The sequence below is a fragment of the Cottoperca gobio genome, chromosome 4 (genome assembly GCF_900634415.1).
Source record: "Cottoperca gobio chromosome 4, fCotGob3.1, whole genome shotgun sequence".
NCBI lineage: Eukaryota > Metazoa > Chordata > Actinopteri > Perciformes > Bovichtidae > Cottoperca > Cottoperca gobio.
In genome coordinates this window covers 14,300,896-14,317,882 of record NC_041358.1, presented here as the reverse complement: position 1 = coordinate 14,317,882, position 16,987 = coordinate 14,300,896, and the positions used below count along the sequence as shown (strand labels likewise).

Genomic DNA, 16,987 nt, shown 5'->3' with positions numbered 1-16,987 from the left:
CATGGAGACGAGTGCAGTAGGTGTTCCTGAGGTGGGATTGGCTGCAGGTGAGCGTCGGGGGGTGGAGGTAAGGGAAAACTCCTCAGGTGGTGTACCTTTTGGAAAAACACTCAGAAGTTGAGCCAAAAAGAAAAAAAACACTTGCCATCCGACTAAAAGTGCTACTTTGTACCACATCAAAGCAGTTAAATGTGCATGTAGAGGATGTCCCGTCTACGTATATCATTTGGTGCATCTCGTCTGTTACCTTGCTGAGGGAAGCTGACTCCGGTTGCCTGAGCCAGAAGCAGACGGTACATGTCCCTCTGCCTCACGATGGACTCAGTCATCTTAATCTGTTGCCCGCGTTGCTCCTTCAGGGACTCTAGCTCAACCTGGGCTTTATCCAAACTTTGCTCCAGTTCACCACGCCTGTAACAGATCATCTTTCTTAGCCTTAGCCCAGTTTGACATCTTTGGTTACTTATATTAATGGATATGTAGGAATCTAAAATGTACAGGACTTACAGTTCCGTTTTGTTGATTACAAGAAACAAAAAGAACAAAGAAGAAACTTGGCACACATTCTAACATACTTATTGCCAGTGGCCTCAAACTCCTCTTTCTCCTGGGCGTCACTGAGTTCTCTGAGGGCCACCAGAAGACGCTGGTTCTGCTTCTGCAGCTCTTCTACACCGCGGAAGGTCACCAAGTGTTGGCTGATCACCTCTGATGTGCTGCTGACGTCGGCTGAGCTTCCATCCTCCTCATGAACCACATGGTTTCCACGAGCCTCTTCCAGCTCAATCAGCAGCACACGGACCTGGCAGGAAAGACCAAAGATGGCATAGATAATAAGAATTTGGAGAAATCTGATATTATATATTTTAAGAAAATAAGCATTGTCCTTTAAACTAGAAGAGAGTGAGCACCCACCTGCTGCCCCATGTCTCCCAGCTGCAGTTCACACCTATGGTTGTCCCTTTCCAGAACAGAGGAGCGCTTGTTAGCCTCATCAGCTTCCTTCTGCAGACGGTGCACCTCCTGAAAAAAATTAAATAGATAGGCAATTGTTAACTTCAGAAGCAGAAGTTATTATGTAATGCACAATGTACCCTTTACTAACCAGAAGAAAAATAAGCAAATTATGAGTATTATTTTATGTGGAGTGTATTTATTTATTGTACAAACCATAAACACACATGTAAAGCCCAACACAACACAAATAAATAATTAAATGCATTCTAATGGAACATTTCCAACACACAAAACATGTCTGCACTACCCACCATAACAGCCTGCTCCAGTTTGGCAGAAAGACTGGCCACTGAATTTTGCATGCGCTCATGTTCGTCCCTCTGCCGTTTGAGAATAGGGGCTTTTGCTTCCACTTCCTGTACAATGTCATCCAGGTACTTGTTGACCCGCTTGTTCTCCAATCGCTCCAACTGCAGCTGCTCCTGGCTCTCCAAATATGCCGTGTACAACTGCAAATGCAGATGACATCATATTAAAATAAGATCGTCCAAATGGGAAACATGACCAGTGCTCACTGTTAGTTCAATAGTGTTTACTGAGCAATTAGCACAAGCAAGTCTATGAAACCTAATGTGAACAAACTGAAGTCTCATAATGGCACACTCTAAATGCAGTCGTCCAACACTGAGGTGTTTCCAAATAAAAACGAAGCACAAACTTCTAACCTTAATAGTCTATAGATTGCATAATGTAACGTCATGTAACCTCCTCAATACTAAACCTAATGTTCACTAAGCAGTCCCAGACCTATTTCTAATTTCTAATTTCTAATTTGGAAATAGTCAGGTCATTTTGTTGTTCAAATTCAGTTGCATATACCTCCGTCAGCCTCATGCCGGGCTTTATCTTGGATACAGCAGCTGCCGTTGGAGACATTGTTGTCATTTGCTCTTCTGTGATCATAGATGTTGTACCAATAGGGCCTGGACATTCAAAAAGTAGAAGCGAGATCAAAGGTAATTTAAAGAAAATCACTACCAGGCTTATTTTAAATTGAAGAGAATACCAGAATCAACCCAACAGACCTCTAAGTTTAGAACCTGACAGCAGCTCATTGGTATTGTCCAGCTCTTTCTCCAGACCCTGGATCCTCTCCTTTAGTTCAGCAACACTTTTGTCTGTGGCTCCATTCATATCCTGTAACTTCTCCTCAAGGGCCTTGTTGGCTGTGGTGGAAAGAAGAAACAGAGCCAACGTCAGGGAATACCAACAACTAGACTCTAAATGTAAAGATAAACTACTAAGCTAAACAAACAAACATATTTCAGACTCTCTCCTTCTAGGAAGAAGTCAAATAATACATAATTTGGTAATTTTGTTATAGCTTCGCACCTTCTCCAGCATCCTTTAGGAGCTTATGCAGCTCCTCCACTGCCAGACTCAGCTCTTCACTTTTAGCCTCAGAATCTGCTGCTGCTCCCTGGAAACACAACAGGGTTAGAGTTGGCAAAATAAAGGCAAAGGAACTACAACAAACTGTAAATCATTTAAGTCAGGGTAAATATAAAGAAATGTGTAACATTTATTTTGTCTTTAGGACTATGTTTCATCTAAACAAATAAGCAAACAGACATGAGGTGCGCTGGCATATACTGAAAACATGAAATAGTGATAATCCATGAATATCAACTGGAATTAAACACCAGGAGTAAAGGCTTTGGTGATACAAAGTACTGCACCACAACAGCGTACTGTCCTACGTATACATACCTTGTATAGATTGGAAAGCTTAATGTTGGCATTCAGCTCATTTCTGAACTTCTCCTCCATGGTGGCTTGTTGTTCCTTGGCCTAGAATGAGCAAAGATCCAGTCACACACACACACTTCAATGATTAAACATCACTGAGCGCTACAAATACTGATTTGTTGCAGAATACACAGCATATGACAAGAATGCAGTTCTTGTTTCTGTGTAAAACAAGAAACAAAAACTTGGGATAGGCTGTAAGAAATACCGCACACATACTTCTCTTAGTTTGCTGATCATGTCTTCATTCTGTTTCTGAAGGTATTCATTTGAAGTCTTCAAACTGGCCACTTGGTCGTGGAGTCTATTCAACTGAAAGTCATAAGCAAAAAAACGTATTAATTAATGATCATAGGAGATGATTTAATCATTCATAATAGAAAAAAGTGCCTAAATGAACTCAATGCACAGAGAAACTAGACGGTCAAGGTATGAGAATAGGGCTGGAGCGATTATATATATATATATATATATATATATATATATATATATATATATATATATATATATATATATATATATATATATATATATATATATATATATATATATATATATAATAAAACATCTTTATGTATCCATCCATGGATGGATCTTTATGTAGATAAAGAGACATGCCTCATCTTTCGTATTCTCCAGGTTGCACTTCAGTTCCAGGATCTCGTTTCCCTTCTGTCGGGACAGGGACAGCAGTTCCTCACTCTTAGCCTTCAATTCCTCATTCAACCAAGATGTTTGGCCATTCAGCAGCTCCTTCTCTTGTTCCATACGTTTCTCCTTGTACTGCAACGGCAAATCACCAAAACTTTAATTCAGTCGCTTGTTTATAAGTGAACATGCGCAGCATAGAAGAAGCCAATAGATGTTTAAAAAGTCACTTGCACTACAAATCTGAGGTCATGATATTATTCATTCAATGCAATAATAACAATATAGCTCACTTTAATGTTGACTTCAGCTGATTCAAGTTCATCCAACTTCATCTGCAGAGCCATCTTAGAGGTGTTGACCTCCACCAACTTATCATTGAGTTGCTTGAATTCGTCTGGTGGACCAACAGAAATAACATAAGTGCAATGTCCAAGTGACGGTTAGTATGTAAAAACAGAAATAAAAGTTGACAGATGTTTCCAGACTAATTACTCTGTCCAACCATACCATTTAAATGCTCAACTTCCAAGGATCTTCTATCCAGTGTTCTCACAAGTTCTCGCTTTTCTGCCTCCAATTCTTCTTTGGCTTTTGACAGCAAAGTCTATAAAAAAAAAGAGCATTATTTGCAGATTATATCTGGAAATTTGGTGACATCAATTTGGTGACCTTACATTAAAAATGTGGTCCAGTCCCCAAATCATAAAGTTTAACATATTTGTGTATTTATAATTTTCCAAAAATATTCTCCTCCATGTGTGCCAAGACATGATTGTTAACATTTTGAAAAATTAAGTGAACAGATAATGGCATGTCTTGAATACACCAAAACAGTAGTACTAGAATTTTCAGATAAATGTATTGAGTCAAGTGTAAACATCGTGTGACTACTTTTGACAAGTAACGGCACTACTTTTGCTATAGTTTGTGTTAATTATTACAAAACTGTAAAACAGACACAGAATATAAGCAACCGTAATAAGACAAAAAGCCATTGTTTGATTGTTAACATGGCTGGTTGTGTTTGCCTTACCTGCTCTGATGACAGCCTCTCTTGTGCGGATTCATATTCCCTGCTCTTCTCACGCACACTTCGAAGATCCTCCTCTAAAAAGGGGAGATTTGAAGAAAGCCCATATAATGAGGTCCCGCAGCCCAGAGAAGCTAAAGCAAGTTAAATCTTGAAGTAGGTTCACTCTTACCTTGCTTGGAAAACTCCCCTTTGAGTTTAAGATGGTCTTGAGTCTGGGATAAAAATTCTTCCTGGCACTGAGCAAGTTGTTTCACTTTTTCAAAGAAGTGTTGCTCTGTAAGAAGGTCAGAAAAGACACAATACTTCATACCGTTATTTCTGTTCAACGTCATCTTGTTGACGTTAGCTCAGTAGGCTAGCTAACACTAGCATTAGCGTCACATCGTGGTTACTGATAACGTGCGGCGTTGCCTCGCGTTAGTCCACATTCACAACGCCGTTGAAAGACATACAAGCTAAACAGTTAACAGTGTGAGGTTAATATATTGGTACACTCTAATGCAGAAACATTAACTTTAACTTTGTTCCGACTGGTTCAGATATGCGTGCTTGACGAGCACACTACAGCACACGAACACCGCTAGCTAATACCAGGCAATGTCTTACCGCTGTCAACTCGAAATTGTTCCTGTTGTGCTTTCAAAGAATCGATTTCATATTGTTGATCCGAAATGACTTTCTCCAGTTTGTTTTGAATAGTTGTTGGCAGCTTAGAAACCTCGGAACCTTCCAACACCTGCAGCAGCAGCGCCGCCATTTTTCCGACAACAACAGTACGAGCAGTTTGCGGTCTGAGTTTGACTTCTTTTCTTCTTCTACGGTTTTATGGCGGGTGGCAACCAGCGTTAACGCGCATCATCGCCACCTACTGTGTTGGTTTATCAACCCCCCACCAAGAAATACAAACAATAACAAATGTATGCGACTGTTTGCTCACTACATATTTGTTTTCATAATAACATGATAGTATTCTGTGTGGATGTAGTGGTTGCATTGCATCCACTCAGATTTATTTATTTTTTACATACGTACAAATTTAATCTCATCACAAAGGAGTCAAAGGATACAAAACAAAGGATTACAAATCAAAAAAAGTATTTAATCAGCTCCGTTTCTTAAAAACATTGGAGTCCTCTGTCTCACCCGATGTTCAATAAATTCTCAGTTCTTTCACTCCATACTTTCTGATTTCTGTCTTTAATGGTTTATCATTCTCAATAGGACTTTTGGCAGTGAAAAATGACGTGCTCCACTGATTCCTCTACTTGACAGTGCTCACATAATCCTGAGGGATGTTTCCTTATTAAGTGCAGTGTTTCATTAAGTGTGGACGTCCTACCCTCAGCCTACTTAGGATTGTCTCCTCTTTAGTGCTCCTATTAGCTGTCCTCACTATGCCCACTTCTCGCTGTAATGCGTAAAGATGTTCTCCTGTGTTTTCTGTCTCCCAACTGTGCCAAAATATGTAATATATATATAATATATAATTTGATTATTCCTTTTGCTTTAGATTGTGAAATTTCCTTTTTTTCTCCTGTTTGGGTAATGTGTCCACTATTTTATTACCCTGATCCCTTTGTGAACTGGTATACAGAGTTTCATATATTTCATTAACACTATTCTGCCTACTGTGGGTTGTAAATGACCGTAGATGCATTAATGCAGAACATGAATCTGTAAAAAAGAATAGCCTTTTTCATTTGTAACTCTTCTGGTCACAGTAATGCTGTTGCAGTTGTCTTCATCTCAACTGTGTATACGGATAAATAATCTGATGTTCTTCTTTGAAGAGAAACTTGTAAGGCTGATATACTAAAAGCAAAACATGTACTCCCTGTGATTCTTGGATCCTCTTCTGGAGTATTATACAAGTACACTTAACACTTAAACTTCAGAAACAAGCATGTGTAGAGTAGCTTACTTTACTTTAATGGTCCTATATTGTAAACATTTAGTCTTTTTAATAATAAAGCAGGTCTAAGTGCTGTAAATACTGTGAGCGTATCGAAATGCTTAATCCATGTAGAAATGCACACAGCTCGAATTTCAGAAACTGTGCAGAGGGACTTCTGAAAATAAACTATACAATTCTTCAGAGTTTTAAACATTATCATTCTAAATGTGTCCTAGTTGCAGTGTATGTGACTGACATCAGCAGACAGGAAGTATGTACCCTGAAATATACATCTACATATTTACTGAGAAATTCAAATTAAGTCATAATATAGAGGATACAATTTAAGATCCACTCTAGCTGTGATGAATGTACCAGTATGTATTTTTGTGAAACCTTATCAGCTATAACGCTCAGTAATGTGTCACTGGCCTAACTTTAATTATGTAAAATATTATTATTTATTATAGATATTATGATACATTATTGTATATAGTATTACAAATGATTAAAGATGAGACATCAGTGATATACAAGTTGAATGTTAGTTAACAAAAAGTCTTGCAAAATATCTGCATTATTCCTACATTACTCCTTCACAACTAAAACTATTCATTAGGGACTTAATTGCATTCTGTACTTGGACCGATTCTATTCACCTTATATATGCTTCCTTTGGGCAATATTATAAGGAACCACTCTATAAACTTTCATTGTTATGCGGATGATACCCAATTATATCTATCAATTAAACCAGATGAAACCAATCAATTGGCTAAACTTCAAGCATGCCTTAAGGACATAAAAACTTGGATGTCTAGCAACTTTTTGATGTTAAACACAGACAAAACTGAAGTTATTATACTTGGCCCTAAACGCCTCCGAAACGCATTTTCTAATGACATAGAAGCTCTGGATGGCATTAACTTGGCCTCCAGCACCACTGTAAGGAATCTTGGCGTCATCTTTGATCAAGATCTGTCGTTTAACTCCCACATAAAACAAATCTCAAGGACTGCCTTCTTTCATCTACGTAACATTGCAAAAATAAGACACATCCTGTCTCAAAATGATGCAGAAAAACTAGTCCATGCATTTGTTACTTCAAGGCTGGATTACTGCAACTCATTGTTATCAGGTTGTCCCAAAAAGTCGGTTAAGACTCTTCAGTTGATCCAAAATGCAGCGGCACGTGTATTGACTAGAACAAGGAAACGGGATCATATTACTCCTGTATTAGCTGCTCTGCACTGGCTCCCGGTAAAATACAGAATAGAATTCAAAATCCTTCTCCTGACTTACAAATCAATTAAAGGTCAGGCTCCAGCATATCTTAAAGATCTCATAGTACCTTATAAACCAACTAGAGCATTACGCTCCCAGACTGCAGGGTTACTTGTGGTTCCTAGAGTCTCTAAGAGTACAATGGGAGCCAGAGCCTTCAGCTATCAAGCTCCTCTCCAGTGGAACCAGCTTCCAGTTTGTGTTCGGGAGGCAGACACACTCTCCACATTTAAGAGTAGGCTAAAGACTTTCCTTTTTGATAAAGCTTATAGTTAGGGCTGGCTCAGGTTTGCCCTGGATCAGCCCCTAGTTATGCTGCTATAGGCTTAGACTGCCGGGGGACACCTCCCTGCTCTCTTCCTTCTCTCCCTCTCTCTTCTTCTCCCTCTCTTCTTCTCCCTCTCTATCTGTATGCATTTATGTAAATGTATGTTACTAACTCACCATCCGGGGTATCATCCCCGGAGTGTCTGTCTCTCATGTGGCAGGTTGCCACTGATAAAGTTTACGTCAGGATCATGAATCGTGACAGCGCCTGCTGACCTGGTCCTGCTGGACACCGGGAAGCCTTATTGACATTTTCCTGGATTCATCCAAACTTTCTATTTCTTTTTTTTTTCCAACACAACATAATTTCTGTCAAATGTTATATTTGTACTATGTTGTTTATCCTGTACACACGACATCTATTGCACGTCTGTCCGTCCTGGGAGAGGGATCCCTCCTCAGTTGCTCTCCCTGAGGTTTCTTCCATTTTTTCCCCCTTTAATTTTGGGGTTTCTTTTAGGAAGTTTTTCCTTGTGCGATGCGAGGGTCTAAGGACAGAGGATGTTGTAACCTGTACAGTCTGTAAAGCACACTGAGACAAATGTATAATTTGTGATATTGGGCTATACAAATAAATTTGATTTGATTTGATTTGATTTTGCATAACATATTTGTACAGTATTTAAATTGAAGCTCATTTCAAGAATAAATCTTAACTCAAGGTCCACTTACTTTGTTTTTCCTATGGCTATCAACTGTTGCTGTGTCCCAATTCAGGGGCTGCATCCAATTATTTACATAATTGAATTGTTGAATAGCATTGAGGTTTAATTGTCCTTTGTGTTGACCTCTGGTGTTTAATATTCCCTCAGTCAAAGATGCCCAGAAGATGGCGCCAACACATACTGAAAGACAGCTGTGTGGGCATGCAAGTATACCAGGGGTATTCAACTAATATTCTAAGAGGTCCAGTCAGAGAAAGTTTCCGCGAGCAAAGGTCCGGAGCATCGTAATGTTTAACTTGCGTTATGAATTAGTGTAGATATATATTGAAGCAGCCTAGTAGCTGTATCAACGTCTGCACGTCATCAACTAATAAAGAAAGTACTATTTAAAAACATTTCGACAATATTTATTGTGACTTAACATTGAACTATACAGATATATATAATACTGTATATATGTATAATGTTCTTCTCGGGCTGCATTTAAAAATAAAATTGAGAAAATAAATAAAATAGCTTTTGAAAAATTGTGCATTTTAGAATAAAGTGCTTAATCTTAGAAAAATACAATAAAGTGTAGCAGCAGCTTGAGTTTCCATTTTTCTTTAACGGTTTCACATCTTGATTTAACAGTCTCAACCAATGTTAGAATAAATCAGGCTCAACACATCTTAACAGTTTAACAGTTTAACCCAGGCTAGCACATCCTGGGTTAAACTGTTCTCTGTGGCTGATGTTGCTGACAGGTGGCCTATTTGCTTTATTTTGTCACAAAAGTGCTTATTTTCTGTGCCCTCAGTTCAGACTTGAGTGGGTACGTGTGGTCAAAAACGTTGTGCTTTGCCTCATAGTGGTGTTTCACATCATCACTTGTAATGAGCACCACGGTCTCTGAGCATATGAGACGCTGGTGTTGTGCTCCAGTGGGAAGGATGAACATGAATGAGTCCATTCTGGGTTGAAAGCTCTGTTGACTTCTCTCTTCCTGGAGAGCGCCATGAGTAGTTATTTTTTCTCTCCCTGTCTGCCGCTCACTCGTCTCTTAGTCTGTGTTTCTCTCCCTTTCTCCGTCTTCTCTCCCTGTATCGCTAACTCGTCTTTCCGTCTGTCACTCGCCTCTCGCCTCTCGCCTCTCATCTGTCTGTATTCAGAGTAGTTGTTTGCCGATTGGAATTCACAGATTTGAGTAGCATCACGTGAGATGGCTTAACTCGCATGCAATTGGTCTGTGAGTTTCCTGAACCGCTAAACCAGTAAAATAGAAGCGTCCCGTCAAAATTGAAAATCCCTCAATAATTTCTTGATTATAGGTCCGGGTCCGGATAGGTCGGCGTCTGGGTCCGGAATTGGACCGCGGTCCGCCTGTTAGTGACCCCTGAAGTATACGGTATCAGTGTGTGTGTGTGTGTGTGTGCGTGTGCGTGTGTGTGTGCATGTGTGTGTGTGTGTGTGTGTGTGTGTGTGTGTGTGTGTGTGTGTGTGTCACTTAGAAGGAGGATGTCATTTAGTAAAGGATATTTTTTTGGAGAAACTTGTGCATTCCTGGGAAGTCCAGAGATGACCAAGCAGATTGACCTCTGACAGATTCTAGTTAGCTATATTACAATAAGGTGCAAAACAGCACAGAGAAAACCACAACATCAAACTTCTCACCAGCCACAACACTGATATCAGATAATTCAATGATTCAATCCATTCTCCCTTCCTGCAGCATTCCCTACGATGTATTTAAGATGGTCAGGATGGTGATGCTATTGATGATGATGATATCAGAAACCACACAGGGGCCGTGGAGCTGCCATTGAGAACAAGTTTGTGTGGATTAATGAGACAAAGAAGAGTTCACATTCTACGTTACAAACACTACAAATAGAGGGCATTTAAAAAAATTAAAAAGAAGAGTGAATGTCTAGAATTCATCCAGCAGGTTTTTTCTTTGATGTGTACAGCGACTTTACAGTTTTAGTTTATAATTAATTTATATTCAGTTACTACTCTATGTGGGCTTTAAATGCTTCAACAGTATCAGTTTCAGTTATTTATTAACTGTGTCCCTGGTTACTTATGCCTGGTAGGTAATTAGACCCTGTCTGGACCAGTTTTGACAAATACCTCAGTGATTTATTGGTTCATAACCAAGGTGATACTTCTAAGAGACAAAAGACTAATGGCACGAACACATGAAGTGTTCAAGCAGACGCTCGCTCCAGGCGGCAGAACTATTTTTATTACACTCAACTGTCACGCCTGGATACCGAGATGTACAGTAACCTATAGCAACATTGCTGTGCAAACTTCTTAATCTGAGTCAACTATGTTGGTGGTTGTCCGCACTTGTCATAAGAGTGAAACCCAGAAGTACGGAAACAGGCACCCGGTAATCTATGTTTGAGATAGTTGAGGTGTGGTTCATGCTGACAGGTTCCTCACAACATTGACAAACAAATGCTGTGACATGTCACCTACAGTACCGTGTGACATATATTCAAGAGAACTTTGTAATGATTAAGACTGATTTAGAGATTGTATCCATCCTCTATCCCTGCATTTGTCCATGTATCTATCTGTCCACTCATTCAAACAATTAGTAAAGTGTAGCGTGAGAAACAGCACTAAGACTAACCCAAAGGTGGACTGTGATGTGGGGGTGGTATGTGTATGTGTAATTTATTTTTGGGGCGGTTACAGCTTTGTTTCTCATGCTCATAGCCCCGATTCTTATCTCTTCTACACTCCCACATGTTATTTTTAACTTTTGGCTCACTACATATTTGCTTACATACTAACATGATAGTATTCTGTGTTGATGTAGTGGTTGCAATGTATCTACTTGTTCCACTCAAGTAGATGTTTGTTTTTTAAATACGTACGAGTTTAATCTCATCACTAGTAAATGAGTCAAATGATAACATTTACATCTGCACTTCATCATAGAAAATAATGAGTCATGAGGAACTTACAAATATCTAAACAAAGTGATTTAAAATAGGCTCACATTTATGATGATAGCCAGTGAGCACAGTTCTTGGTTATGTCATCTCAGCCACATCCGCTGTCCATATTTGGTCATAGGGGCCATGCATGCCTCAAACAAGATCTCTAGTGCCGTGTCATGACATCACCTCAATAAAATAGTTTTTTATGTGGGTGAACTAGAGCGTGGCAGCTGGGTTTTCGAAGAGTCCAAACACATAAATCACAAAAGTTCTCCAATTAGCGAAGCACTGTAAACAAAAGGGGAATCAAAACGTCAGAAATGGGGGTGGATCAGTTGGTCATTGCAGGGGTAAACATTGAGGTAAACATTTGTTTGAGGGGAGTGATGAGTCAAATCATGCTCCGTCGCCCGTTCCAAGAAGCAAGTTCACTGGGTAACTTTGCAACTTTGTAAAACCTGAACGACCCTCAAATCTGGAACACGCAAAAGTGGTTCTGAATTTTGCTCTTCAAAGTTATCCAGATAACTCAGTAAACAAATGCAATTTATGTATATGCTCTACAGAATATTTAGGCAAAATACGCCTTCTCACTTCTTAATGGTTTATTGTTTATTCTGAGTTTATAGATGAGTCATCTTGTTTTGAAGTGAATCTTCTCCCAACCCGTGCTTGGATTCTCAGTGGCGTATGTTGCACTGACTGAACCCTAATCCCTGTTAGAAGCATGCCACACTTACATGTTACTGTACAATTCTGCAGTGTGGCTAAGGCTCGGGGTCATATTCCTGCATAGAAGCTCCTTTAATTGATGTTAATTTGTGGGTCAGTGGTGGCTTTGGCTAGTTGGTTGCCACTTTTGCATACAGTCTAGGTCAGAAGCAATCAGTCTGGCTGACATGTTTGGGCACCTCAGGAAAAGCCTCTCTTTCCTCAGAAAGCTCCTGTGGGAGTTATCCAAAAGGTTTTGATAAATCTTAGGCACGCTACTGTGAGAAAATGAGGTGCTACAGTATATCTCAAAAGTGAGTACACCCTTTAGATTTTTGCAAATATTCTGTTATATCCTTTCAGGGGATAACATTATCCTACTGAAACTTTGATATAACTTAAAGTAGTCAGTGTGCTGCTTGAATAACAGTATAGATTTATTGTCCTTTGAAAATTACTCAGTACACAGCTGTTAATGTCTAAACAGCTGGCAACAAAAGTGAGTACACCCCATAGTGAACATGTCCTAATTGTGCCCAATGATGTTGTTTTCCCGCCCTGGTGTCATGTGACTCAGTTAGTGTTACAAGGATTCAGGTGTAAATGATAAGCAGGGCTGTTAAATTTGGTGTTTTGGGCACAATTCTCTCTGAATGCTGGACAACATGGCACCTCATGGCAAGGAACTCTCTGAGCGGCTGAAAAAAAGGATTATTGCGCTTCACAAAGATGGCCTTGGCTATAAGAAGATTGCCAACACCATGAAAATGAGTTGCAGCACAGTGGCTAAGATCATACAGCGGTTTTCCAGGACAGGTTCCACTCGGAACAGACCTCGCCAGGGTCGACCAAAGAAGTTGAGTCCACGTGCTCAGCGTCATATCCAGAGGTTGGTTTCCAAAAATAGACGTGCGAGTGCTTCCAGCATTGCTGCAGAGGTTGCAGAAGTGGGATGTCAGCCTGTCAGTGCCCAGACCATACGCCGCACACTGCATCAAATCGGTTTGTATGGCGGTCGCCCCAGACAGAAGCCCCTTCTGAAACCGATGCATAAGAAAGCCCGCAAACAGTTTGCTGAAGACAATGAATCCAAGAACATGAGTTACTGGAACCATGTCCTGTGGTCTGATGAGACCAAAATAAACCTGTTTGGGTCAGATGGTGTCCGGCGTGTGTGGCGGCACCCTGGTGAGGAGTACCAAGACAAATGTGTTTTGCCTACAGTCAAGCATGGTGGTGGCAGCATCATGGTCTGGGGCTGCATGAGTGCTGCCGGCACTGGGGAGCTGCATTTCATTGAGGGACACATGAATTCCAATATATACTGTGACATCCTGCAGCAGAGCATGATCCCCTCTCTTCGGAAACTGGGCCGTAGGGCAGTTTTCCAACATGATAATGACCCTAAACACACCTCCAAGATGACAACGGCCTTGCTGAAGAAGCTGAAGGTTAAGGTGATGGACTGGCCAAGTATGTCTCCAGACCTAAACCCAATTGAGCACATGTGGGGCATCCTCAAGAGGAAGGTGGAGGAGTGCAAGGTGTCCAACATCCGTGCGCTCCGTGATGTCGTCGTGGAGGAGTGGAAGAAGATTCCAGAAGCAACCTGTGCAGCTCTGGTGAATTCCATGCCCAGGAGGGTTAAAGCAGTGCTAGATAACAATGGTGGTCACACAAAATATTGACACTTTGGGCACAATTTAGACATGTTCACTATGGGGTGTACTCACTTTTGTTGCCAGCTGTTTAGACATTAACAGCTGTGTACTGAGTAATTTTCAAAGGACAATAAATCTATACTGTTATTCAAGCAGCACACTGACTACTTTAAGTTATATCAAAGTTTCAGTAGGATAATGTTATCCCCTGAAAGGATATAACAGAATATTTGCAAAAATCTAAAGGGTGTACTCACTTTTGAGATATACTGTATGCTTACTGTGCCAGATATCGTGCTGTGGAAACACAGACACATGTGTATCCTCAGAGAAATTTGTGTTAGTGTTCACTAAAAAGTAGACACTTAAGAATGTCCTTTGCAGTACTTTGCAAATGTCTAAAGATGGCATACTCTGTATAACCTCATATCATTCAATTTAACAGAAGGATTGAGATATGTAACCTGTAACCCTTTTCTGTCTTTGAACAACGGAGATAAATATTAGACACAACCATAGACTTGCATTTATATAGCTTTATATAGCTTTTACATAGCATTTAAACTTCTAGTTCACGCTTTTACCCTGCATGCTAACGTTCCGACACTGATGGCAGGCCCATACAAGGTGCCAAACACATCATCTAATCTAATGCTTATTCACACTCACACACACCAATGGCTACACCTTCAGCCCAAGGATTTGGGATTGAAAAGCCAATCTTCCAATTAGTGGATGACCCGCTCTACCTGAGCCTGAGCCACAGCCGCCTGAAACAGGTGTAGATCTCTCAGTATACCACTACTAGCAAAGCTACCACCATAATCCTGTAAAAGGATTGGCCTGATTACCTGACTGTTTACCTCACTATAGATCCCTCACTACGCATCAAATAATACATTTGACTTGTATAGCGCTTTTCTAAAAACTCAAAGGCGCTTGACAGAGTGAGTAGAACACTCTGTGATGAAGCATTACATGCTGCCACCTGATATTAGGAATATGTTAAGCACGGTAAACGGGAGGCTGCATCACTGTAAGGACAACGAATGGAGTTGAAGAGAAAAGGAGCAAAAAAATCAGAAAGCAAAGTGACAAGATCGTCACATCATCATCATCATCATCATCATCATCATCATCATCATCATCATCATCATCATCATACATTTTAAAAAGATGAACTGGTTCTATATTAATAATGTAGAAAGGTACACATAACTTCATAAAGAATGCATAGTGGTCCACCTTTATTACAAACGGCTGTGACCTACAGTAGAAGTCGATGTGTTTGTGTGTTAATATGTTTGGCAGTTTTTATACTGATATCAGGCAAATTAATTTAATTGACGATATATCATATTGTGGGTAAGTACTGCAAGTCTTTACTTAAAAATCTTAACCAGTTTTTATGCTGTGGTTTTGGCATGCCTGCAGCTCACTGAGGTCACAGGGGAGTCAAGCTTATGCTACAAGACAGATGAGGTTATTTAACATGTGATAGCTTGCTTCAACAGGAGAGGAGAGACTTGTCTTCTGCGGTGGTATGTTACTCTGCATTGAGGTTTCTTCACTTGGTGCTTCTGTTTTTACAAAGAAGTAAGATCATTTTTTATTAAAGAAAATTCTTGCAAGATTGTTGCATCTTGCATGTAGAGTAGTAGTTACACCTTTTTTAGTTGTATGGTCCTTTACAAATAGGGAAATATTCTTAAAGATAAGTAACTTTGTAAGGACCCTCTCCTGGAGCAGTAGGATGGTTGAGCCTCATTCTTGGCTGAATCTCATGGGACAATCTTAAGCTAATAGTGGTGATTGAGGAGGAGCTGAGAAGAAATCACATTTAAAGTATTATTTCAGAGTTTTGGGAAATGTGCTTCTTTGCTTTCTTGCCAAGAGTTAAATGAGAACTTTGATACAACTCTGACATCCGTTCTCTGAATATGAAGGCACAGCCAGCAGCTTGCCTTGCTTTGTCCAAAGGTGAAGAAACAGCTAATAAATGTGTTATATCTAGTTCTAAAGTTTGAAAACGACACTTCCCAGCATCTTGCAGTCACTTTGAGGTTGCCAGTATTATAAATCAATAAAATACAATGCAAAACCTTAGTATTCTATGTCATTTTATTATTTTTTTTATTATTGACAACATGTATATGTTTCAACATATTCCAGAACACAGTTAAATAGTCCCCAAATATGACAAAGCTGATATTGACTGTCGTGAGTCATATCACACTAAGAAAACCAAACACTCATGGTTTCCTTTTTGGTATATTTCCATGACTTTCTCCCAATGTCACAATATAAAACACACAGACATGGACATACTCCTCACTGATGATGGTGAAATGTCAGACGCTTATGAATGTTTTTTTACAGACCCAACATGCACCTCCCACCACATTGGCTTTAGAAGCAAAAGTAGGTAATATTGTATTGGACAGATGGAATGGAACATGTTTACACATCTAGAGCGGGTGGCCTCATAGGAGTCCCTATCCTATTTAGCCCTTCAAAAGCTTTTTAAATCTTGGCAAAACATCACCTGAAGTATACATGTATAAATATTGTATCACATTTGAGAATGTCACTTTGTACAAACCCCGGATTTATAAATAATTTGTGTACAGATCAACCCAAACAAATGCTACAAAAAACTCTTTAAATTAATACATTTTTACAAACACATACAGGATGCAATATTGTCTATCATTACAAAATAAAACATTGCAATTATTTTAAATAACAGTTAGCTGGTTTTGGCTTCAGTTTGAGTGGTGGTGAATGCATAAATGCATCTTCTCATCTTAAAACCTTGTAATTCACACTCATATATGAGAGCACCCATATCTGGGACTTCAAGGTTCCTTCATCAACTGGATGTACAATGTTTCCTTTAACTATCCTCAAACACTAGTGAGCAAGTGGAGATGTTATGGTTTTTCTATTTGCCGCAGCTCAGAAGAATAACTTGTCTTATGTCATAAATTGTCTTTTATTGCGACCTACCAAGCCTTCCGAGACAGCTTTCTTTCTTCCTCAACAATTGAACTCTTTGT

The 16,987-nt window shown here is 39.6% G+C and overlaps 1 protein-coding gene across 1 annotated transcript in view; it reads right to left on the bottom strand.

The window, feature by feature from the left end:
* The window catches only part of tprb (translocated promoter region b, nuclear basket protein), a 24,575-nt gene extending 19,342 nt beyond the window's left edge, over positions 1-5,233 (bottom strand). The window contains exons 1-16 of the mRNA XM_029429383.1: positions 5,057-5,233; positions 4,620-4,724; positions 4,451-4,524; positions 3,925-4,021; positions 3,708-3,811; positions 3,385-3,549; positions 2,986-3,078; positions 2,728-2,808; positions 2,350-2,437; positions 2,043-2,183; positions 1,837-1,940; positions 1,269-1,466; positions 916-1,023; positions 576-802; positions 248-411; positions 1-95 (exon numbers count right to left, since the gene is read on the bottom strand). The exon at positions 1-95 is cut by the window's left edge and continues 48 nt beyond it. Of these exons, the coding sequence (XP_029285243.1) occupies positions 1-95; positions 248-411; positions 576-802; positions 916-1,023; positions 1,269-1,466; positions 1,837-1,940; positions 2,043-2,183; positions 2,350-2,437; positions 2,728-2,808; positions 2,986-3,078; positions 3,385-3,549; positions 3,708-3,811; positions 3,925-4,021; positions 4,451-4,524; positions 4,620-4,724; positions 5,057-5,207 (1,995 nt within the window). The 5' untranslated portion in view covers positions 5,208-5,233. The remainder of the gene's footprint in view (positions 96-247; positions 412-575; positions 803-915; positions 1,024-1,268; positions 1,467-1,836; positions 1,941-2,042; positions 2,184-2,349; positions 2,438-2,727; positions 2,809-2,985; positions 3,079-3,384; positions 3,550-3,707; positions 3,812-3,924; positions 4,022-4,450; positions 4,525-4,619; positions 4,725-5,056) is intronic.
* Between the last annotated feature and the right edge of the window lie 11,754 nt (positions 5,234-16,987).